Source organism: Grammomys surdaster, unplaced genomic scaffold (genome assembly GCF_004785775.1).
Source record: "Grammomys surdaster isolate TR1022 unplaced genomic scaffold, NIH_TR_1.0 224, whole genome shotgun sequence".
Taxonomy (NCBI): domain Eukaryota; kingdom Metazoa; phylum Chordata; class Mammalia; order Rodentia; family Muridae; genus Grammomys; species Grammomys surdaster.
The window spans coordinates 7,746,351-7,770,078 of NW_021604669.1; the positions used below are offsets into that span (position 1 = coordinate 7,746,351).

The 23,728-nt window shown below is 45.3% G+C and overlaps 1 protein-coding gene across 3 annotated transcripts in view; it reads right to left on the reverse strand.

The window, feature by feature from the left end:
* Positions 1 to 23,728, reverse strand: part of Tg (thyroglobulin) — a 174,413-nt gene that overhangs the window by 138,680 nt on the left and 12,005 nt on the right. For all 3 annotated transcript variants that reach the window (XM_028773217.1, XM_028773215.1, XM_028773216.1), the window contains 12 exons: positions 21,102 to 22,199; positions 19,796 to 20,383; positions 18,485 to 18,724; positions 15,079 to 15,216; positions 14,652 to 14,729; positions 14,007 to 14,119; positions 11,608 to 11,710; positions 10,573 to 10,773; positions 9,309 to 9,518; positions 7,995 to 8,149; positions 7,651 to 7,807; positions 5,659 to 5,874 (listed from right to left, as the gene is read on the reverse strand). In XM_028773217.1, coding sequence (XP_028629050.1) covers positions 5,659 to 5,874; positions 7,651 to 7,807; positions 7,995 to 8,149; positions 9,309 to 9,518; positions 10,573 to 10,773; positions 11,608 to 11,710; positions 14,007 to 14,119; positions 14,652 to 14,729; positions 15,079 to 15,216; positions 18,485 to 18,724; positions 19,796 to 20,383; positions 21,102 to 22,199 — 3,297 coding nt within the window. The remainder of the gene's footprint in view (positions 1 to 5,658; positions 5,875 to 7,650; positions 7,808 to 7,994; positions 8,150 to 9,308; positions 9,519 to 10,572; positions 10,774 to 11,607; positions 11,711 to 14,006; positions 14,120 to 14,651; positions 14,730 to 15,078; positions 15,217 to 18,484; positions 18,725 to 19,795; positions 20,384 to 21,101; positions 22,200 to 23,728) is intronic.

Here is a 23,728-nt window from a genome sequence, read left to right on the forward strand (position 1 = left end):
TTTACCTTATAAAATGTGAGCTCCCTCCATTGGAGCCCCTAGTGTGCAACTGGTACTCTGCTGTACGTGTTCTATGAATTAATGTATTGCCTGTAAATATAACTTTTATTAGCCAGATGTAACTGTCATCTCTGGGGTTTACTGCCAAATAAACATCCTTTTCTAGTTTTTTCTGAACTCTGGCTGGCTGGTTCAACTCAACTGTTCTGGGCCAAACTGACTGATTCAAACTGGCTTCTCTCAGCTTCTAGCTGCATTGCTCTGCTTGGCCTCAGACTAAATCTGGCAGTCTGGTCTATTATTATTATTATTATTATTATTATTTTGTGGTTTTTTTTGAGACAGGATTTCTCTGTGTAGCCCTGGCTGTCCTGGAACTCACTCTGTAGACCAGGCTGGCCTCGAATTCAGAAATCCGCCTGTCTCTGCCTCCCAAGTGCTGGGATTAAAGGCGTGCACCACCACCGCCTGGCTCTGGCAGTCTGTTCTAATCTTCTGGCTCCTTCTCATTCCTTGGCTCATCCTGTCTTCACCTACAATCTGTCTCTGTAAAACAATTCTGGTAAAACTGCTCGCTCTCTCTCTCTCTCTCTCTCTCTCTCTCTCTCTCTCTCTCTCTCTCCCCTCACCCCCTTTCTCTCTCCCCTCTCTCTGCATTGCTGTCTTAAGTTACCTTTCTTTTCTGTCTATTCTTGTGAAGGTTGGATATATTCTATTTCTGACTCATTCTGTCAAATCTCTGTCTGATTTGTCACTTTGTCTGCCACCCAATTAGACAGCACTTTTAAACATAGCTGTATCCTTGTACAAACTAACTTTACCTTCATTGTTTGGGATTAAAAGTGTGTAGTAAAGACATGTCTGTATTCCAGCAAGATCACACAACCTAGATCTTTGGATGTGGTCCCTTGCCAGAGTAGCCACATTGCTTGATTTACATTCCTCTGTGATTACCACTAAGAATGAGTATCTATTCCCATCTCACAGTTGAGAAGGTTGGGCCTGGAATGCTCAGCCATCACTTGCTACAGCACTCACCTGGAAGGGGAGAAGTCGAAAGTATAATATATGACATGCACAGCACCAGCTGTTTTCACGTGTTGTCTCAAAGCCTTATAAGAAGAGCATCTTTTCTGGCAGCAAGATAATTAAATGACAAAAAGTAAGCACAGCATGGTGGAGCACAGTGAGATGGAGTCAGTGTCCTGGGCATTACTGACCTCGGTCTGTATGCATTCTTCCTATCTCAGAGTAAATCAGAAACTCAGCCACGTCTTGGAAACTGTAGTACTTTCCAGTCTACGATAGCAGTGAGTATCCTTCTCTGAGCACCAAGTTCCACTACTTCTTTGAGTCAGATTGATAACGATTGGTTGGAACTTTTTTTTTTTCAAGTAAGTACCTGTAAATTTGGGGCCAAAGGAAACTAATGCTTCCTGGCCAATGTAATCAGCTCTGCTATCTTTACTCAGAGTCCTGATAAAGACAGGAAAGTGAGACCTGGAGAGATGCTATCAAACCACAGGCTCCTGTCGGTTTTAGAAGTATTCATGCTTCTTCACCACTGTGACTGCCCCAATATAAAGAGTTTTCCATCTAAAGGGCACTTTTGTAGATCATAATGAGGCAGAGCCTCGATGACCATCATCCTTTCCTGAGCAAGTGGCTCCTCTCAAGACCAGGAAGTGTACCATGGCTTCTGAATGCTCACTTTCACCTTCAAATCCACCAGCCAGAATTACTAAGAGCTGTGACAAGTGCCCTCCTCTATATAATACATGAGTTGATCATTTGAGTTTAGAGCTTTCAAGGCTTTGAGTTATGTTACTTTTCCTGCCAATCTTTCTTTCAGCCCCAGCAATGACAGGCCATACTTTTGAAAAGCAGAAAAGTATCTTTGGGAGACATTATAATACTTCACCTTTTAGGAAGTTCATGCAAGCCCTGTCAAGTCTTTCTGGTTCTGTCACTCTCCAGCTCGAAATTCTTCTGTGGTGCTCTGTTGGTGGTCCAAACTTGTATCTATACTTCTCAGTATCCTATCTTTCTCAGTGGGTCACCTCCTGCCGTGTTCCCCTACACACTCCACTCTGCTATAGGAACCATGGCCCTGTCTCATAAAGCCAGCGGGCTTTTACACTCATTGCTTTATTACTATTCCATCCAGTTTCTGCAATAGTCTTCATTTTTGTGCCCCTAATACCTACATAAATGCACACACACACACACACACACACACACACCAGAGAGAGAGAGAGAGAGAGAGAGAGAGACTCTGATCTCATCTGCCTATCTCAGCACCAATTCCTGCTCATTTTTTCAACCCCCTCCCAGCACCTGCTGCCCTAACATACCTCTCTGGCTGCCTTAAAGGGCACTTTACACCGCAGTCTTATGGTCGAATCATGTGTGGTCCCATGTAAATCTTTGCTACTCTGCACTTGTGGTATGGGGTTTTGCACATAACTAGACTTTTAAAGTGGTGTGGTGTGTTCTTAAAGGTGTGTGGGTGGAAGACAGATGGATGAAATGGGGTAAGGGAGGAAAGGAGAAAGAAAAAGACAAAGCATATCCATCAGATAAAAAAGTCCACAGGGAACTAGTTCTATTATGAGAATTTGTAGTGAGGGAGAAAAAAGACGAATTTTTGTAGGTAATTTCAGACCAACGAGAAATGGAAAATCTTGACAATCTCCCTGTTATTCTCTCTAATGGAGGCTGCCAGCAGGGAATTCCACAGGAGCCACAGTATGTATAGAGAGAAGAGTGAATGGACACATCCAGAGAAAACTGCAAGTAAAGCTTCTTCTCCCTGTTACCCCTAAAAGCACCGGTTCCCAGGGTCAGAATGACCATGTCCATATAATTTATAAGAAAAAGAAGCTCCTCCCACCCACCCAAGCCACTGCACAACCAAGGGCCACTTACATCAGACCTCAGAGATGACAGTAAAAGCCTGCTTTATCTCCACAGGACAATGTTCTCCCTTGTAGCTCCACAGCTTCACAGCTGTGTTCCAGATGTGTTTTAGAAGGAAAAGAGCCAAGAAGGATAACCCTAACTCATGGACAGTATAATTTCACTAGCACTCAACTTTTGAGAAGGGAGAGGTGTGACGCACAGGGTGGAACCAAAGCTCTGGAAGCAGATAGAGCCAAGATCACATGTCTGCACTACCAACTAAAATTAGGCTCACTGAGGGTTGGTCACAGCAGAGAGGTGTGCCTACATCAAGGAGTTCAGGATTTTTAGGGGAGGACAAATGACCTCCGTGTTTCCAGAGTCAACAGCTGCTGGTGCCAGGACTCAAGCCCAGGCTTGTCTGAGTCTAAAGACCATGTCCTAAATGTATATACAGCTGTATGTCTCAGCTTCCTAACCTCACTCACAGGATAGGATGGGGGAAACACCCAGATCTACAGAAATGCCAGCAAGTTCCTGTACATACTGGGGGTTCTCAGACATAGTCACAGATTCACAGATACTGCAAGAAACCCAAGTAAGCCTTTTTGTGCAGTCTTTGTAAATTCATTCCTGACCTTTCAGTCTGAAGAGAGATGAAAGGTTAGTTGGTGGTATGGGCAACCTTTGTGATAAGGTAAGAAGACACAGCAGTTGAAAGGTAGACTGTATATAGAACTGAAGTGAAGCTGCTCACCCACAGTATGTAAAGGAAATGAGGTTCGCCTTCTGCTTCAGTACATCCATGGTTATTAGAATAGAGTCACATTTTACTCTCTACAGTGACTAAGTTAAACTCTTGAGATACATCTGTATGGCCCAGAAAGCCACAAATTCTGGACTTTACAGAAAAGGGCTGTAAGAAAGTATAGGGCAAAGCCTGACCTTATACCTCTTGCCCAGGCACCATTCAGTATTTTTCAAGAGGGCTTGCTGAAGCCCTTCTCATTCTGCTACCAAGTCCTTGCAAGATCCACACAGGGTTTGTCTTTTAGTCAAAGCCATCCCATCTAGCCTCCAATCTCCTGGTGATAGGAACTTAGAGTCACTATTGACTAAACACCAGAAAAGAAACTTGCGATTGGATTCTCAGCTTTCCCCTTACTTCCTGTGTGTTGTAAAATGTGAACATACATATATATATATAAACACCCACACACCAGTCCAATGGTGTTCATCTGGGTAGTGTGGATACTGCACAGTCAAGTCTGAGAACCCAGTGGCTGGCATGTGTGACATGCCCTCTCTGGGACCCCGTTTTGTCCCACTTAGCAGATGCCACCATCCACTCTTCCTCTCACTTCTCATCTTCCTGTCTGGGCAGCTCTAAGTAGATGGAAAGGCAAAATATGTGTTCTGTCCCAAGAGGAGCTAGGATTCCTCACCCACTGTTCCTGGATTTGGTGACTTCAAGCCCCTTTTGGCAGGCAGCACAAGCTCCACAAGCCCATTTAACACATTCTCTATCTCTTTGTCTCTCTTGTGGGGAAAGGCCCTGCTATCAGGGCCTTCTGTGAATACATAAATTGCAAAGTCACAATGCAGAGTGTAATAACTGCAGTAAATACTGTTCGGGAGTGGCAATGCTCCTGTACTCTGTGCTGGCATTGGGATGTAGCTCAAATTCACTTGGCAAGGATTTTAGAAAGCCTATGTAGTTTTGTATTGCAACTAATATAAATAGAGGGAAAATAATAGAAAGCATCTCTCTTCAGCTCAATAAAAACACTCTCCAACTCACACCACATAGGAAAAAGGCTTCTGTCCCATCATAAAACCTTCGAATCTTTTGGTGATGGAGCAATGATCCTGCCACCCTACCCACATACCACATATCCTTATCCCTGGAAGCTGTATATTAGTTATGTGGCCAGCAGGAATTAGAATTATAGGTGGAATTTAAATATAAATAGATGGACCACACAGCTGTGGAAGTTTCCTGGAGTATCCATCTGTAGGTCATTAAAATGCTCTTAAATCAGATGGAGCAGAAGCAGGGAGGGTCAGAAAGCTACAGAACATTGCCATTGACAATGAAAGCAGGATTCTGGGGCCAGGGAATGTGGCTGAATGTGAGAAATTGATGGAGTCAGATCCCTTCAGGGCCTTTAGGAAGAACAAGTCCTCAAGATACCTTGATTTTAGCCAAGGAGACCCACATTGCAATTCAATTTACTGAACTATAAAAAAGCAAATGAGTCAGGAGTGATTATAAAGAGAGTAACAGGAAGCGGACACATCTTCCATTCCCTTTGCAGCTGCATTCCCATGAAAATGGTCTTCAAAGATGCTCATGGGCCAGAACAAGACCAGCCAAGTCAACCAATAGCAGGTCTCATCTCCATGAGCAGTAGAGTAGGCTGTCAAACGGCTGTGTAAAGGTTAAGAGGAATGACATCTTGCCAAAATAAACCCAAGAAATGTCAAGCCAGGATATAGGGTAGACGTGGGCTTTTTTCTCACAGGGATCCCAGCATCAGATTTGAGCTGAGGAAGAACTAACAGAAAGGACAATGTCACTCACTGGCTTTTTCCTCCTGGTGAGCCTTATGAGTGATAGCTAATGAGCAATTGCCTTGAAAACTAGACAGGAAAATATATAGTGACCAATGCATTGATGATCCTCCCAGAGTACGGTGGCCTTTCCTGAAACCCCTGAGTTTCTATACCTCAGTCTTGAGGGCAGTGAGTACCTACCACAGCCGAGAGGGTCCTGACTGGTGGTTGAGATTCTGTAGAATCCTTCCAAGCATCCAAGCTGAGTCCTGGGAGAGGTGACAAAGCTGTCTCCATTGAGAAAATACAAGGTAGTGTCTGCTGAGAATGTTTTAGAGTCCAGATAAAGCTGGAACTTGCCACTTTGGATCAGATCTGCAAAGCGCCCAAGGAGATCCTGGCCCATTAATGCCCTTTCTGTAAGACAGAGACCAGGCAGAGATAATCTCATTGTTTTCTGGGGAACACAGAGGATAGCTGGTGTGTGACTGCCTAGAATAGCCTAATAGAAAGGACACATGGACATCACAAATTCTTTTATTAGGACAGATTGGGCTTAGAAAAGGTGAATGGCTGGCTCAAAGCCACACACACAAGTAAAACTCTAACCTGAGTCACAGGTTTTGTGGCACCAAAGTGGCCTCTGTTGATATCCATTGCCATGATCTGGGGTACACTATGTCCGTGATCCACACACAGCTCCCCTCTGAGTCTCAGTGTGAACATCTGCTCGAAAAGCCTAGAAATGCTTTGTTTCCAAATGGGAAGGTTCCCAAGGGATAGTGTATATGAAAGGGTCATGCTCAAGAAAGGCACGCCCTTCTGTCGGAAATGTGGCTTTTACTATTCTGCTAAATATGTGTAAGGCTATGGATTTCCAAGTGGGAAACAGAAGAGTGCCTTGTAAGGCAGGCAGACCTCTGTGTGCAGCAACCATCCAGGCTGCAACCTCCCACTGGCAATGTGGGCATGGCCTGAAGCTGCAGACATCATTACTCTCATATTGAAGCTGGACAAACATCTCATGCTTTTACAATGGCAAGCCCTCCCAAATTATCCATGCTTTTTCAGACGAAGGCTGATCCAAATGGAAACCACTGATCCAAGATGCCAGGTATATTATTGTCAAGATGACATTAGAAAGTCAAGAGAATGACAGACTTGTAGCCTACCCCCAAGAGTCTACTCCAGACATGATTTTTTATTTTTGTTTTTGTTTTTGTTTTTTTAAAGACCTCATAGAGCAGAGGTCAAGTTCTAGGTGGTCTAGGTTACTACTGGGTGTCTAGCCACTGAATGACAGAGGTGAGGCAGGAACTAACTTCTAGACCCTACTTAGAGATGTGTGGATCATTTCCCACCCTATCAGAGAGCTCAGAGAAAACAGGCACACACTCATGGTAGCTCTCACACAGTTCTTTGTCCTTTCTTCTTAGGTATTTGTGGTCTCTCCATTCAGCTCTACCACAACTGTCAAAGTTAAAGGGGCAATGTGCTGAGGTATTTTCTTAGTGGAAGTGGGTGGTATATAAATTGTAAGCCAGTAAAGACGTCTCTATCCACCAATCTCCCTTCAAACTGTGTCTATCTCATCTCTACACGAAAGGCTCTAGGTTCTCTGTAGTTTATGATGCTATTTTATCCCTTTAACTAGAACTCTACTGGCATATATATATATATATATATATATATATATATATATATTATATATCAACTCTATTAACTCTATCAGACATTCATACAATATAATTTGATCATATCATCTGCAACTCTTTCTCTTAACTCTTCACAGATTAACCCCACACCCCACATCCCCACCCAGATCCTCAATTCATTTCTTCTGTTATTTTTTTTCTGGTAACCTGTTGATTATCTAGTAATTATCTATTAAACTATTTAGTTTGTGCTGCCCATGTGAGATGAATCAGTGGCTTCAGGGTACTAGCTGCTCTTGCAGAGGACCAGAGTTCAAATCCCAGTACCCACACTGATGGCTCAAAACCAGCTGTGACTCCAGTTCCAGGCAATCTAACTTTTACATACTTTTTAAATACACAACTAGCTCTTTCCAAGAGCTAGTTATAATTCTCCTTGTATAGTTATGAGAAGAGACTAGTCCTTCCCCAGTTTCATTGTAGGGGGAGCCTGAGGCTCAATGAGGCTTCTTCAAGGCAATAGTGCAGGTAAACTTACCAATGCTGTGCAAGTCTGGAAGCGAGCCCACCAAGATGTCTTCAAGCTGTAATTTCCATGTGACATTTACTCCTAAACGCTCTGCAGTCAGACACCCCACCTGTATTGAGGAGTTGTCACAGACAGTGCTGGAAACCAGAGTCCCAAATGTGTTTACCTGCATTGAGAAAGACATCTTGGTTTAGGAACATAGAACAAGAAGCTGCTGATATCAAGCATGTGTCAGGAGTGTCTGGCTTATGTTACTTCCTGCAGTCTTCCACCATTCTGCTCCTGAGGATTGGGTACTAAAAAGCCTCTTCCCAACCTGAGGCTCTCTCAAGGATGGAAAGGCTGGCACATACCTGCATCTGGCAGAAGCCACGGGCTATCAGCTCATCCAGTATGAAGACCTGGAAGGCTTGCAGCAAGCCAGAGTAGTCAACACTGCACATCTTTCCTGGTGGGAGCAGGAGCTGGAAGTGTGCTTGAGTTTGCATAGTCTGCCACAGCTGAGGCCCTGCAGCCAAGCACAAGAGGTCAGTGGGCTGGGGTGATAGGTCTATAGGATTTCTTCCTGTGGATGTTCCTTGATACATAGTCCTTCTAATTTAGCGTAAACACACAAACACTGGCTTTCTGGTTCACGGCTTTAACTCTGAATCACTTAGCCCCCTCACAGCAAGCTCAGAGCTGCTTCTGCCTCTAAATCAGGCTGCCTCTTCGTGGGGACACTGACATTCTCCCTGGAAAATCTTCCATACTCCTTTGCATATAAACACCCCCATCCCACATAATTCAGCAGGCTAGGGGTAGATGTTCTCTAATGCTGCTCAGTGTTCAATGAAAGTTGATTTGGTCTTAATTTCAGCTAGGGCCACCCTGTCATAATCAAGAGAAAGGCCACTTATTTGCCCAAACTACATCTTAAACTTTTTCTGTATGAGAACCCTCTACAACTAATTCCACCCTGAACACTCTGGCAGTCAGCTTGAGCCTTGCGATGTAGGTCAGTCCCAGAATGTGGGTCTCCACTTCAGATGTCTTTCCTACCAATGCCTCAGGAAGCTCAAGTATAAGGCTTCAGCTGTCCAGTTATGCTGGGACAACTCACAGCTCGACTTCGCCAAGTCAGGCTTGGGCAGAAACCCATGCTGTCACACTATTGCATGTGTAGGTGGGCTTGTCTTTACTTGAGTTAAGTGGGTTCTCTGGGGCAGCAGAAGAAGTTGCACATAGGAAGAGACCTGCATTTACCTAAGATACTGATGCCCACTTGGCAGAGGCCTTGGACTCCTACCCTCCCAGGCATTTGCAATAGAGAATAAGGTGAATATGGGGAGAGGTTAGGGCTCACTGTGAGGTGCACAGGAATCACAGAACCATCATATATGGTCCGTAACTCAGCAGTGGGAACATCTACCAGCTGAATGTTTCTAATCCAAGTAATCACAAGGAACTTAAAATAATGTCAACTTTCCCATATGTCATTTGACTCCAGAGAGCCACCAATAAAATCAAGTCTGCTCCTTCTAGAGGTAGTGCTCCACGGAGCCAGCTTTCCAACCCTGGCATCACCTGACTTACCATGAAAAGGCTGTACTTGAGTGGCTGAAAGGCTTTTTAGCAATAGCCCTGAGAGGGAACAGAGTGCAGGATGTCTCCCCATTGCTACTCACGCTGGCAGACTCGGGATGGTGGCAGTGTTACCCAGCGCTGACGCTCCACGCTACAAATCAGTGGCCCTAATGAAAACGCACTCCGGAGGCCCTGGCGGCAGAACAGCTGGCACTGCTGAACAGTGTTCACTCCTGACCTAGAGGCTGTCTCACAGAAGACCACTCCTTCAGCCTCATCTGACCCAGAGAACGGCAGTGGACACTGTGGGGCTGGAAGCAGAGACAGACAAGAGGTATGGGTATCTCCCAGACTTAAGCCCAGCTACTGCCTAGCTTTCTGCTTCCCTTGATTGTGTTGTGTCCTGCTCGTTCAGGGCCTGTTCCTTCCCCTTCCTTCTATGCCTTCTCATTGGATAAGCCCACTATCTCTTAGTGTCTCACCAGACAGCCAGAAGAGGTGACATCCTCTTAGATGCAGCATCTCCAGATACATTACAAATCCAATGACCACCATCCTCGTCACCTCAGGGCTCACAGCACAGCTGTTGTCCTCTATGACTCCCACTTTAATACTCAAAACTGAGCCTGGGCAACTTCAGGCCTCATGGCATGAAGCTTCCCTCTCAGGATATTTCTCAAGCCATCTGACCCTGTATGAGATACAGATGGGCTTGTAGGTCTGGCGAGAACTTTGACTATCCAAAGATTCCTAGTACAGAGCCACAGCCCAAGAGCAGGACACCTTAGTTATCAAGGCTATATCATTAAGCTCTTGGCTTTGTGTGTTTGGCCGGAACATAGATCTGTTTCTTTGTATTTGGTTTTGTATGGTTTTGTTTTATTTTGTTTTAGACACAGTCTTGCTATTTTAGTCCACCCACACAGGACTCAAACTGGTGGTCCACCTGTCGCGGTGTGCTGGGCTCACAGGCATTGCCTTCATGGCAGGCTTTTAATGAGTTTATTATAAAATGCAATAATACATTTTCCTATTCTTATATGTGCGTGTGATGTATATCTCAGCACTTGATATTCAAGTAACTTCCTGAATTATAAATAAAAATGATGCTTCCCCTGATTGGGGACAATAGGACAAAACCAGGCAACAGTCTATTGAGCTACCTCAATAGATTCCTGAAGCACAAGACTCTTCCTACTTTCAAGGCCAGGCTATGATTTTTGGAAGTGAACACACTAGTCTCGCTACCACATCAATTGTCTTAGTATTCTGTCTATTCTTGTTCTGACAGCATAGGGTCTAAGAGAGGCCCTAGTAAGGTTTGAGGCTTTCAGCCTACAGTTCCTCTAGCAGTTCAAGGCTTACCTTCACAGGCAGGCTGGGTGCCTACCACACGGGTCCCTGGCACTTCCTCTCCACTTCTCAGGACACACCAGCAACTGCCCTGGGACAAGTCACATTGCACTGAGGAGAAACCCCCATCCAGTGCCTCACAGACTGGAGTATAGCCAAGGCCAACTTTTCTGGACAGGGCTCTACTCTTGAGGACATCACAAAGGTCTGGACCTGTCCAGAGACAAGTAAAGGAGATGTTCTGCTCTTGCTCCCGGCACAGGAGCAGCTGCTACATAGCTTCCTGCTACCTACCATACTAGGCTTGTAAGGTACCTGGAGTCTGTGCTCTGTTTCTCTCAGTGCCTACTCTGGAGGATCTCAGACCCTCACAGGAGATTTCAGAGGTAAGCCACTGGAGAGAAGAGCAGTAAGGGTGCAATATGGAGCCATGGGACAGTCCTGAATCAGCAACCAAAACCCTCCAGAACTGCTGGAGGTCTGTAAGAATTGGTTAAAAAAGAATGGAGAGGGATAGAGGGATAGGCATTTGAGTCACACTGAACAAAAGTCTGAGAGTATGTCCTCTCTTTAAGTGTTAACCACAACTAGCTACAAGATCTCAAGTGCAAGCAATGACAAAGTGAGAGGAATCCGAGTGGCCACACACACAGGGGTCTAATGTGGGAACTCTGAGCCATGGCAAAGAGTTCAGGGTTGGCCTTGGGAACATGAGCACATGACACAGAGCTATAGAGCCAGGCAGAGCATGCAATGCCTCAGAGCTGCACAGCTAGTGTTCCCCAAAGTGCCAGGGCTGCTGTAGGCAGGGACAGATGCTGGATAATGATAGCAGCTAGCGATTCCTGGTTCCAGAGCACAGCAGACTCCTGGCCACACTGACTTTTCTGAGACCCTTTAAGGTGGGAAGAAGAGTGCCTGTGCTCTAGATGAGAAAACTGGGGTACATCTGGATCAGGAGCTGTGTCCTAGCTGTGGAGGTGGCAGAGCTGACACATACTCACCTGGGAGGCTTTAGGGGAACAAGGAGGAGAAACAGTTACTCACACTGAGCACTGCCATTTGTGTTTGCTGGCATCCCTTCTCCTGAGGCTGGATCCACACACCAAGTTCCTGTTTCTGATGTCTGCTGCCTGACATACTCCCCTGTCTGCAATAAAGCCATGGTCCTTTCAGTATCAGCGAGGTGTTGCCTCTCACTTATTCGTAGAAGTTCTTGCAAGACTATCCCTTCCTAAACAACTGGTGACAGTTCCTCCAAACAAAGAAGGTTGTCCACAAAGGGGTCACAGTTTCATTCAAACCTTATAGCCACTCTCTGAAATGTGGGCCATCAAGCAAGGACAAGTGGTGCCATTTGAGAGCAGGGAAAACTGAGTCTTGTGAGATGTGAGGGGTGGAGCAATATCCCAGAGTTAAAGAGTGGCAGTGCTGCAGCATGCCCATACCATCTAGCTCCACACTGTCCAGAACCAGCTCCACAAATTCCAGAAAGGACTTCAAATACGGAACACATAAGAAAAGCCCTAAGTACCTGTAATTAGTAATGCAGATATGCCCTAAGACAGTTAGTTAAACCCCACCTAGTGTTAGGGACCATAAACAGGACCTCTCTGTGTTAGTTCCTTCTCTCCTAACCTGTCTTGTGTCAGCGGGGTTCCTAGCCTGACAATTCAACTATCTAGTCCTCAGTTTCTCCCACCTAAAAGCCAGGAAACTGAACTAGATTAATTCTCTCTCTCTCCCCCCTCCTCTCTCTCTCTCTCTCTCTCTCTGTTTCTGTGTAAATATGCATAAGTTGTACTTGCGTGTGCATAGAGGTAAAAGAACAGCCTTAGTTGTTGTTTCTCAGGAGCCTTTCACCTACTATTTTTAGATTGTACATTGACCTAGAACTCCCCAAGTAGGTTAGGCCAGCTGGCCAGGCACCCGAGGTATCTGCCTATTTCTGCCTCCTCAAAAGTCACGTAAGTATGGCACTGTCTGTTCAGTCTTGGCTAGATGGGTTCTGGGGATGAAGAAAAGTTCTTTGTGCATGCAAGGCAAGCACTTTATACACTAAGTCACTGTAGGAATTTCTTCAGCAATTAAGTCCCCTGTCCTTCTTCTGCAACTCAAAACCTTGAGAGCAGAGACAGCTGGAGAAAAGCATCAAGTGGTTGAGTGTGTTGAGTGCTGCACTTATTGGCTGACACTGCCTGGCTTTATGTTATGCTATGCTATAGCTGGTCTGAAAGCAATGACATTTACCCAACATTTCCAGAAGGCTCACAAACACCTTCACCTCAGGTGAGTCACAGAATCCACAAGCACTCAGAAAGGGTGGACTTGTCAACCCTCATCATCCCACACTGAGAAAGAGGGTCAGATGGCAGGCCCTGGCTAGGTGCAGAGGTAAGATTCAAACACAAGTGAATCTCTGAGGGAACTTTATGGGAGAAAGTTAAAATTGACAATACCAATCTCCATTCATTGAGACCCAAATTGAGTCTAGCTGTTGTCTACCAATCTTTGGAGGTGAAGGGAGGCCAAAGATGGAGATATCAGTTTGGTAGTAAGGATCTTGGCTGTTGTTTACCTGTATCATAGCTGGCAAAAACCTACATAATCTGTGAACCCTCAGGTCACATGCCAGAATCTCCCTCCATGCTCTCAGAAGTTACAGAAGTTACATCTCCTTCCTCAGGAGAACCGCCATGCTGGGGAAATTGGGCAGTCTTGTCTCCAGGGAAAGGTGATTTGTTAGCCAATATAATAGACTAAACTGTATTGGCAAATTTTTCTACAAATCAATTAATAAGAGAGCACATTCATGGAAGCTCATGACGGCCACACCATTGCTCAGCATCAAGTCTCCGTGAGTTTCTATACTGCCAGGTTCATCTGCTTTTCTCAAAGACCCTGGGAACTGAGTAGGGCAAGTTCTGGGGTCATCAACCTGTTTGCAGGGAGAGAGCACAGGCATGAGGATGTGGTTCACTTGATAAGTAACCCAAATTCATTCATTGGAGGTTTTATGTTAGCAAATCAATGAACTGTGGGCAACAACTGTCAGCCAAAAAGCTAGGAGCCATAGGGCGATGCCTTCTTCTTAGGTTATAAACCAATGGACCAAGCATGGTGACATCAGGAAATATGTACTAATCAGTCTTTAAAGGCTTTTGGTGATGGATTCATCTTTGGAGTCTCAAGATAATCCAAGAACTAGATAAGACAAGAATGGGGCCTAGGCCTTTGTTTAAAACAAAATATAACTGGGACTAGGAAGCTAAGCAAACTAGGCAATGACACACAGCCATGTCTAGAAAACCCAGGATACCCATGATTCCCAGTCAGTTTTATACTAAAAATGAACCAGAACTCTTCAAAGTCTACCCTCAGCCAGAGGAGGGCAATGGCAGTGTCACCTTCTCCCTTGTATCCTTCCAGAATGCATAGAAGCTTACCCGTAGGCAGACTGGTGTGAACAGATCTCCTGGACCTGGGTTTCTTTGGGGTCCAGCCTGTTTCCATGCAGAAATCAATCCACTGGCTTGGGATAGCTCACAGCTTGTGGGACCTGTGGATGAGAGGGCCTCTGAACAGGTGGCTATGAAGATAATGGAAGGTTGACAGCCTTAGCTAATGCCAGACTTCAGACCAGTATGTATGTGTTCCACAAAACTGCAACCTCAGGAAAAGCAGGCTGAAGTTCATGGGCAGAGACACATGAACGGTGTATTGTTATGCATCAAGTGGGCCATTGATGATCCAGGAGTGACCCTCGGTGAGAGGCTAGGCTGACAGACTACACATGAAATAGTGATATATTTACAGTTGTTGGAGCTGGCCAGGAGCCAGGACATAGGCATCAGAGACAAGCTCTGTCACCAGTTTTGGTACATCCCCAATGAGAACACTACATTGGAAGGCCTAAAGTCATCATGAGCCCCAAATCTGGGGACTTAAAAATAATGTGTCCAAGGTATTCTCAGAAACTGGTCTGAAGGGCTAGACCCTAGAGTCCCTCTCAGTTGCATGACCAAGCTAGGTCCAGGATTAATGACTCCATTCTATAGGTCAGATTGAAAATTCCCATGGACTTTACTTACACTGGGGCATCTGTGAGGCCCGTGCCATCAGTGATCCTGGGATGAACTCTCCCCACCCATCCACACACCAACACTGTCCTGGAAAAGATCCATAAACTATAAGTGCAGAAAGCATGCTGGGGACTCCCCCAAAACTTGTTCTGCATTCCTAGCAATGTCAGCAAGGTAGACTGTCTGTCCCAGCTCCCTGCCTTACAGTGACCACAATCACAGGACTTAGCATCTAATATTCCCAGCAAATGACCATTGCACTTTCAAGCTGACTGAAGGTCCCTGCTTCCCTAACAACAGGGGAAACAGCTGGTACAGTAGAGAAGGTAAGGGTTTGTTCAAGTTAGTAAAGAGGGGTCAATAATCTGGACCACTTGCCTCTCACTGGTGGAATCATTCCTCTAAATATTCATTTGCCCTCCCAAAGTCTCCTTACCTGTCCCAGCATGGCACTGCACAGGCTCCCAGCCTCCAATAATATTACATTGTGGCATGTAGGGCCCTGACCACGGAAGACTGACTGCTCCATCAGACTCTCCCAGGGAAGCACGGCGACTCTGATAGAAAGTCAAGGCTACAGATGCATAGAGAAAAAGCAGAATGTGATATCTGCCTTGTGGGCTCTGTCCTGAGATACACTGAGAATGCCTCTGAACATATCCTTGTACCCATCTAAAACAGCCTTCTTATAACCAGACAAATGTTCCTCTTGGGCACCCAGCAGACACTCAGCAGATCACACTGTGAAAAATGAACTCTAGGCTGTGCTTGGAGGACTCACTACATCTCTGTGTGTAACTTCACAAAGAGTTGATTAGGGTGATGAGTGGCTTCATGCCCACAGGGTATGCCTTACTCTAGAGAAGAATCATGAATATCTAAAGGTATGCTGTATATCAGGTAGGTCAACCTTTTGACACTGGGATACTAGATTGTCATCTACAAAGTTCAGTCTCAAGAACTACACACTTGAGTTACAAAAATAAAAGTTACATGTGTCTCATAATACTTTGAGTAACTTTATGGTTTTGCGTTGGGTCCTATCCCTAGTTATCTTGGGATACAAGTGGCCTTTCAGAGTTTCAGGTTGGATATGACCTGGAAAGGATTGACTGATTCTTTTCCATGGTCTGATGAGGTATTAGTATCTCATCTGACCAGTAGCAAATCTGAGGCATAGAGATGACTACTTGGCCAAGATCTCACAAGAGGACATGGAGGGCAGCCTTTGACCACAGAAGCTGACACATCACATCACTCCCACACTTGCATGGCTCCTCTGCTCGGCATTCACCACCATGCAATACATCACACATGTACTGATCTAGTTTGTATGTGTGTTCCTCTTCTGGGCTCACATTTAGAATCCTTGGTACAGATATTCATGTTTATCTTATACACAACACACACACACACACACACACACAAAGCAGAACCTGGCTCAAGAAATAATTCATCGAGCATGATGGTGCACACTTGCAATCCTAGATGCTGGTGTAACAGAAGCAAGAGGATCTTGAGTTGGAGAGCAGCCAGAGCTACAGGGTGAACTTAAGGCCAGTCTGGGAAACTTAATGAAATACAGTCTCAATTTATTTTTGTCTGTTTTTTAGTTGTAAAAAGAACTGGGTGTGTGGCTCAGTGGAATAGTATTTGTCTAACATATAAAAGGGCCTAGTATATATAAAAGTAGTAAAAAGGGAACAACTGAAGGGAAGAAAGAGAGAAGGGTTAGAGGTAAATACTGCCATGTATGCATGCATGAAAGGAGGGGCAAAGAGAAGTAAGTAGTGGCCAGAGCCCAAAGTCACCTAGTCTGGATCTCCCAGATGCTCACCCTAGGTTCCTGTCACCTTTATACAGTGCTGTGGTTTCTCTCCCACCCACTTTCCTGGTCTGGCCTCTAGTGCAAATGGCTAGGATGTGTCTCTTCCTGGGTACCCCAAGGAATTATCGCCTTTGGTGTGTAGCCTTTGTAGTTTTTTTTGCATGCTTGGGAAGTTCTTCCCAACCTGTTGCATATCACAAATGGTCTTCCTGACTCCAGGAAGAGACAAACATACAGCATGCAGATAGACACCAGGATGTACATTTGAAGCAGCCTAGTGTTGTGCATGGTGTTTTCAAGGCTGGTAAGTTTCTATGTAACTCCTGGTACCGTTCCTCTTATCTATATGCTTAAGAGAAAGTAACTCTACCTCTCTGATCCTGCATTTGATCGTCAGTAAAACGAAGTCAGTACTGACCAGGGTACATGTTATGCTATAGTAAAAGAGCTGGTAGACGACATCCATTAAGTTCCTGCCCATACCCCTCCCTGGCTCATCACTTCATAGACTTCACCACCCTGTTCCACCAGCCAAATATGCTTTGTGACAATCTCGCCTTGTCATGGGACCAAAATCCCCAGACTTCAAGGGAAAGAATAGTTTGGCTACTTCTTTCCAGAGTCTTCCTCTTTTAAGCCTAAGGCCTGCAGAGTCAGAGCATGAAGCTAATAGGAGAGGAACTCCCGAGATTGGGCTCTGCTGAAGAAAATGTCACCATGTCCTACAGTGACGATGTATGGCAGCAGCAGCTCCTCTGCATTTTGTGCTGATCAAAGTGATGCGAACTACAGGAGTGGCAGGGCCATTTCTCCTCCTGAGTACATCAGTCTCAACCCAGGCACAGGATTTAAAATCCCTGCTTTCCTTTGAAAAGGAGAAGCCGCCAGGCTCCTGAAGGAGAAAGAAAGAGCAGCAGTGTGAGAGATGAGCAGGACACAGTGTAAAGGAAAGTGAGGAAGGTATGGGGCGTTGGCTTCTAGGACAGTTATCTGGTGAAACACACTGACTTGTGAGATCCTCTGAGGGTAGAACAAAGACAGCATTCCCAAGCCAGTAGCCAGTACCATTAGGGAAGACAGAGAGCCTCCAGCTATATAGGAAATTCACTCTGATGTCACATAAATGTTCTCAAGGGTAGGGCAGCCCAGAACCCTGGAGACAACTGAGAAGAGTGGGGACTTAGACAAAGCTCAGGAAGAGATCGATCTCAGATTCTATTGAGGTGGGGGTCAGTGAAAACTCATCAGGGTCAGAGTCTCTTGCAAGAGCAGGGTGTAGGCAAAGGAAGGACACCAACTCTCAGTTGAGCTAGGTCTTGGCACTGACTGCAGCTCTTCCATATTCAGTGGGCAGGACACTGGACACTAACTATATGAGCTAGACTACTAGGCTTCCTGAACCAGGTTCTACACCAAGCAGATGAGTAAACCTGGGCTAGTGACTAAGGCAGGACTCAACTTCTCTGTATAAAGAATCATGGGTAGTATTATATTTTCGTTCTTCTTAAATGTTAACAGAATTAACACAATGACCCAATTATGTACTTGGCATGCAAGTACCTGGTCATGGGCTAGGTTAAAACACTGTGTAGTTGTTGCTAGGCCAAAGGACTGTGACACAAACCTTTGGGACCTGCTCTCAGAATTCCCTAAGCTCAAAGGAGTAATGGGTTCTCAGTAAAGAGGGTCAGCTTCCTTCTCCTTCCCTGCAGACTTGGGAGTGAGAGGCAACTTTAAGATAGGCCAAGGGTTGAGAGCACATGAAGCCTTTGAATAAGACTATTATTTTACATGGGCTACCCGAGCCATCTGCAGTACACAATGTGAAGTCCCACATGGGCTCTGCTCAAGCATCATAAATTCTTTTCGTAAAGCTTTGGCTAGGGTCACAGAACCACTCTGCCATTCAAGAAACCTGGCAGGTCATGGCAACTAAGTTAAGTCCTGGAAAGGCATGTGCAAGCTCTTGCTTCCCCCAGAGAGAAGCCAAGAGAATCTTCAACACAACACTCACTGGACTGAGCAGCCAAACGAATGGCATATTCACCCCCACGTAGAAACTTCTCAGAGAAAGCCTCTCGGGTTGGGTAGAGGGGAGGAAGGCCAAGCTCCTCGCTGGTCAGCTGGATTCCCTTGGCCACTAAGAAACTCTCTCCCAGTGGAAATGAAGAAGCATTGGAGGCTGAAACAATCTCCTCCGTTTCCTTAATAAATTTCAGGACACGGAGTTTCACTTCCTCACAGGGGCCAGGACCTAGGACAATACAAAGAGCATAGGTAGATTCAGTTACCAAGTCTAGGTCTCTTTGCTTTCTCTTTTTGGACCTCATTCACTCAGCATTCATGGGGAAACCTGTAGAGGATTGCTTGTATGCAATGTTCACACCATCCATGCCAGGCTCACTTCAAGTATATTCATACTTGAACTAACTTAATCTGGGTACCAATCTAAGATTCTTAGTCCATCAAGTCCAAGTTTCATTTCTGTTAACACACTGGCCTCAACAAAGAACAACATAAGGAAGAAAGGGTTAAATTGGGTACAATTCTAGGCCACAGCCCATCATTGAGGGAAGTTAAAACAGAAACTCAACAGGAACATGAAGAAAGCCCAGATATTTCACATAACATTGCCTCTGACCAAAGAACTTCCTTCAGAGCCAAAAAAGTGCAGCAGGAGCCATGGAGGATTTTGTTTGCTGGCTAGCAAGCAGCTTATGCTTAGCTAGCTTTCTAATATAGTTTAGTACTACTTGCCTAGGGAATAGTACTGCCTACAGTGGACTGGGCCATACTATACCAATTAATAATTAAGAAAATACTTCCAAAGACCTATCTATGAGCCAATATAATCGAGACATTTTCTCAAATGAGACTGTCTTCCCAGATAACTCCAGGAGGTGCCAAATTGACAATTAAAACTAACTTCAATGTCAAAATATAGGTTAAAAAACTGAGGCCTGCAGAAGTCATATAAGTTGAGCAAGTTCCTCACTAGCCAGTTTTTTCAGAACAGCTAGAAAGTCTCATCCTACAAATATTGATCTGGATCACCTATCTCTTGGATGAACAGATATAGGAAGGTGGCTGGGTGAGTGGATGGACAGACGGATGGATGGATGGATGGATGGATGGATGGATGGATGGATAAATTGATAGGTAGTTATATGGATGTTTGGGTGGGTGGGTGTGAATGGACTGAAGGATGAATGGACAGATAAGTGTTGTCATGATTCCCAGAAATGTCCTGTCCTACCATGGCTTTCTCACCAGAAAGCCTTTTCAAAGCAAATATGAAATTGGATCTCTACATGAGTTAACTCACATGTTGGAATCTCGCCAGGTCTAGTCCGAGTTCCATCCAGTTCCTGACCAGCCTCATCCACACACCAGCAGCTCCTGAGGTTGAAGTGTTCCAAAGGCATGCTAAAGTCTGAGTAGGGCCCTGGGTATTGGCTGAGCTGGCCATTTATGATCTGCCAAAAGATGTATGGATCCAGGAAAATGTTCTCCCCAGGCTGAGTTGTGGCTCCCTCCAACACTACCTGTGGAACATCTTGAAGAGATGGGTACTGTGTTAGCACTGGGAAGATGTTTTGCTGGCCAGCATCATAGAGACTTTGAAGAAAGAGGCTGAAGTTTCTGGAAGCTACTTCTCTGTAGCTCATGATCTTCATCAGCAGTGTGGCTGGACTCAGTTCCTGGCCATCACTGTTCTGACTGTTCCATCGTTCATACCACTCAAAGACCTGCTCATGGGGGCCATCACACTGCACACGCCTCCACTGGCCACTGGCACTGCACTGGGGGATGTAGACACTGGAGACGGAGGGCATCATGCTGGAGTTAGAGAACAGAATCTCCACTACCCCAAGGAAAGCTTGTTCAGCCTGTAACTGGCAGACGCTGGGACCTGGAGGAGATCAAGGGACAGATATTTAATAAATTGAATAAGACAGAAAGGTCAAAGTGATGGTTTGACTGTCAGTCTCAGCAACTTTAAAGGCTTAAATTAATGAATGGCATCCAACCTGGTGACAAACCCAGTTACTGGCATGGCCACTACCATAGAAATGTTTATGTGGAACATTCTGCTATATGGATGTTATGTGTTTGTGTATGTGTTTAAGCACGTGTAGATATGTGGAGGCCAGAGGCTGATGTCTTCCTCATTCACTCTCTATCTTACTGTTTTATACAGGATCTCTCACTAAACCTGGAGCTTTTAAATTAAGATAGACTAGCTGGCCAGTAAGCTCTAGCTCTACCTGTTTCTATTCCCTCCCCCCCCAACCCCCACAGCATGGGGGTTACAAATGCGCATTGTTCAAGGTGATTTGGGGGAGATGCAGACCCAGATCCATATGCTGGTGCAGCAATCACTTTACCAGTTGAGTAATCATCCCACCCCAGGTAGGTTCACTTTCTTAATAACAAGCAAATATCTCTATTTGCTCATTATAATGGCTAATACTGCCCAGGTTTCTGTGGATAATGTTTAGCTAAAGTAACTTTTCCATTAACTGAAGTTTGCTCTTAAATCACGAGCAAACTCAGTTTCTTACAATGTATCAAGTTCTAATCTAAACAAAGACTCAAGAATCTGTAAGGTAAATACCCAACAGACTTACACTGTTTGGGTTCTCCAATTGTACTTTGAGTTCCAGGAATAACCTGGCCTTCAGCATCAACACAGTAGCATTCTGAGTTGAAGCACTGGACAGGCAGAAAATATCCCTCACTAGTACACGTGGGAACAAAAAAGCTGGAGCCAGCAGGCTGAGCGCTTGCAAGCTTTTGCATCTGAGCTCTTTGCTTCTCACACTTGGTCGGACATCTTGGGCGTCCACCTCTGACTCTTGAGCCATCAAGTTCTTTCCCTCGGGAATCTACACACCAGCATTCTCCAGCATAGCACTGGATATCCTCATAGCTTCCTCCAGTAGTGCATGATGGGACAAAGAATCTTCCAGGTGTCTGTTTACAAGCCTGAGCACTGAACACCGTTTCCATGACATCTCCTAAATCCCTTGCTATATCTTGAGGCACAGAAACAGCACGCTGCAAGAAGACAAGGAATTCTGGAAGTTCCAGGAGAGAAACAAGGAATTTTAAGGCATCTTGGTTCTCCTGTAAGTTGACTTTGAAGCCAAAGGTGCCCACAACTGGTTTATTCATAGCAATTGTCATCTCAGGCACACGGAGAGTTTCTGGGGTAGAACTGGAGTCCAATTTCCCAGGGAGTAGTTTGGCTAGATCAGTAGCTCTGTCTCCATCCAGGAAGCCTGGGAGACCAAACTGCTGGAAAAACTGAGTGAAGTTAAGTGTGCTTCTTTTACCAAGGGCTCCTGACAAGTTAAATTGGGCAGCATTCGCCAAAAATGTCCCTCCAAAGAGGTTTTGCTGGAGTCGCTTGGGGTTGGTGGTGAACTGAAGGGCAAGCCCTGCCAGCTCTCGGGAGGAGAAAATTGCTCTGATGGCTTCTCTAAGTAGACTTCTGGATTCAGAAAGCTGTTGGTAGCGCTCCATAGCTATAGAACGTAGGAGTCCAGAGTCAACAAAGAGTTCCTTGATTCTGGGTGGGCAGGATGTGTCCAATCTGGTGCCACTCACAGGGACCAGTCTGTCCTCAGAAGACAAAAGGTCCTGCGGACTGAAGTAGCCTGGGGTTTCAAAGTAGAGCCTAGACAAGGCCTGCTGCCTTTCTGAGGCACACGACTGATCTTCAGCTGCATGAAACAGTTAAAAACATAGTTAGCAGAGCACTTAGTCCTGAGGACCCTTCCTGCACTCTGTTCTCATGCCTCTGGTAGTAAGATTTCAAAGTTTCACACAGACATTGTGGACAATTTGGTTTTCTGTTTGTTGGATTTTTTTTTTCTGGGTAGCCTTGGGTGTCCTAGAACTCTGTAGACAAGGCTGGCCTGGAATTCAGAGATCCACCCACTTCTGTCTACCAAGTGCTGGGATTAAAAGCATGGGCCTTTACCACCTGGACCATTTCTTTTTCATACATGCCTTTTATTCATACATACCTACCCCTCTCCCTTGTGCCACCCCTTGGGGCTAGTTCTGAGGGTGAGTATTCCTGTCCCTATGACCACTTGGCCACCTCAAACCAGACTGATGCTTTTCTACAGCAAGTCTGTGAGACACGAGCCCACCTTTTGAAAACCTGGCTACACTTGCGTTGGTTTGAATAGTGTCCCCTAAGGACACTTCTCTACTTGGAGGTCCCTAAAATGTGAATTGAAAGCAAGGTCTTGGTAGATAATTAAGCTAAGGTGAGGTCATCTGGAGTAGAATGGGCTAGAAATCCAATTTGGTATCACTGTAAGAAGAGACAGCAAAGAGGCCACACGAGGGTCCAGACACAGACTAGAATGATAGATGCAGGCGTGAAGACAAGGAATGTCAGAAACTGCCGAGCACAAATCCCAAGGGAGTGTAGATGGCCCTGTCCCCACCTTGACTCCTGAATTCCAGTACGAGAGTTCCGGTATGTGAGAGAACAAATTTCTGCTGTTGCAGGCACCCACTGTGTAGTGATTGGTTCTGGCAGCCTTAGAAGCCCAGTTTGCTAACAAAGTGCTATTTGTGTTGCTAAGCTTCTGCTTTCCAGCTTTCTCTTGCTGGAATTCTCAATGGACTTTAATGCTTCACCATATGCTCTTCCTGTGACTCTCTAATTCCTCTGGTGTCCAGTTTATTGTAGTCTCTTTCAGAATGAGACAGGTACCAGCAATGCGGGTTGTGCTTTATATAAGTAATAATTTTCTATATTGTGATATGTAACATGAGAAACACAGCATATTCCATTATCTTCTTCTTTTCTGCATTATAATACTAAAGTGCTGAGCCAGCAGGCACACTTGTTGTACCCCTTGGGCTTCTTGGGCTTTCTGTGAAGTTGCTAGTGAAAAGATAACTGACTCAGTCAACTCTGCACGGCCAGGACATTCTGTGAAAGTGTTCTTGGGAGAAAAAAACAACTCAAGCATCATTTGGCTCTCTTCACATAGGTGGACGTAAGCAAGTTCCATTGCCTTCCACAAATCCACAAATCTTAGGAGACTTTCTAAAACACCACCCCACTCTCAACTTATAAAAATAATTCTTTCCTTTGGATTCACACAGATGCCAGAAAGGAAGCCAGCCAATTTCCCTCTGTAGCCAAGCAACAGAGAAAGAACTAGAACATGTAGAGGTGTGTGTGTGTGTGTGTGTGTGTGTGTGTGTGTGTGTGTGTGTGTGTGTG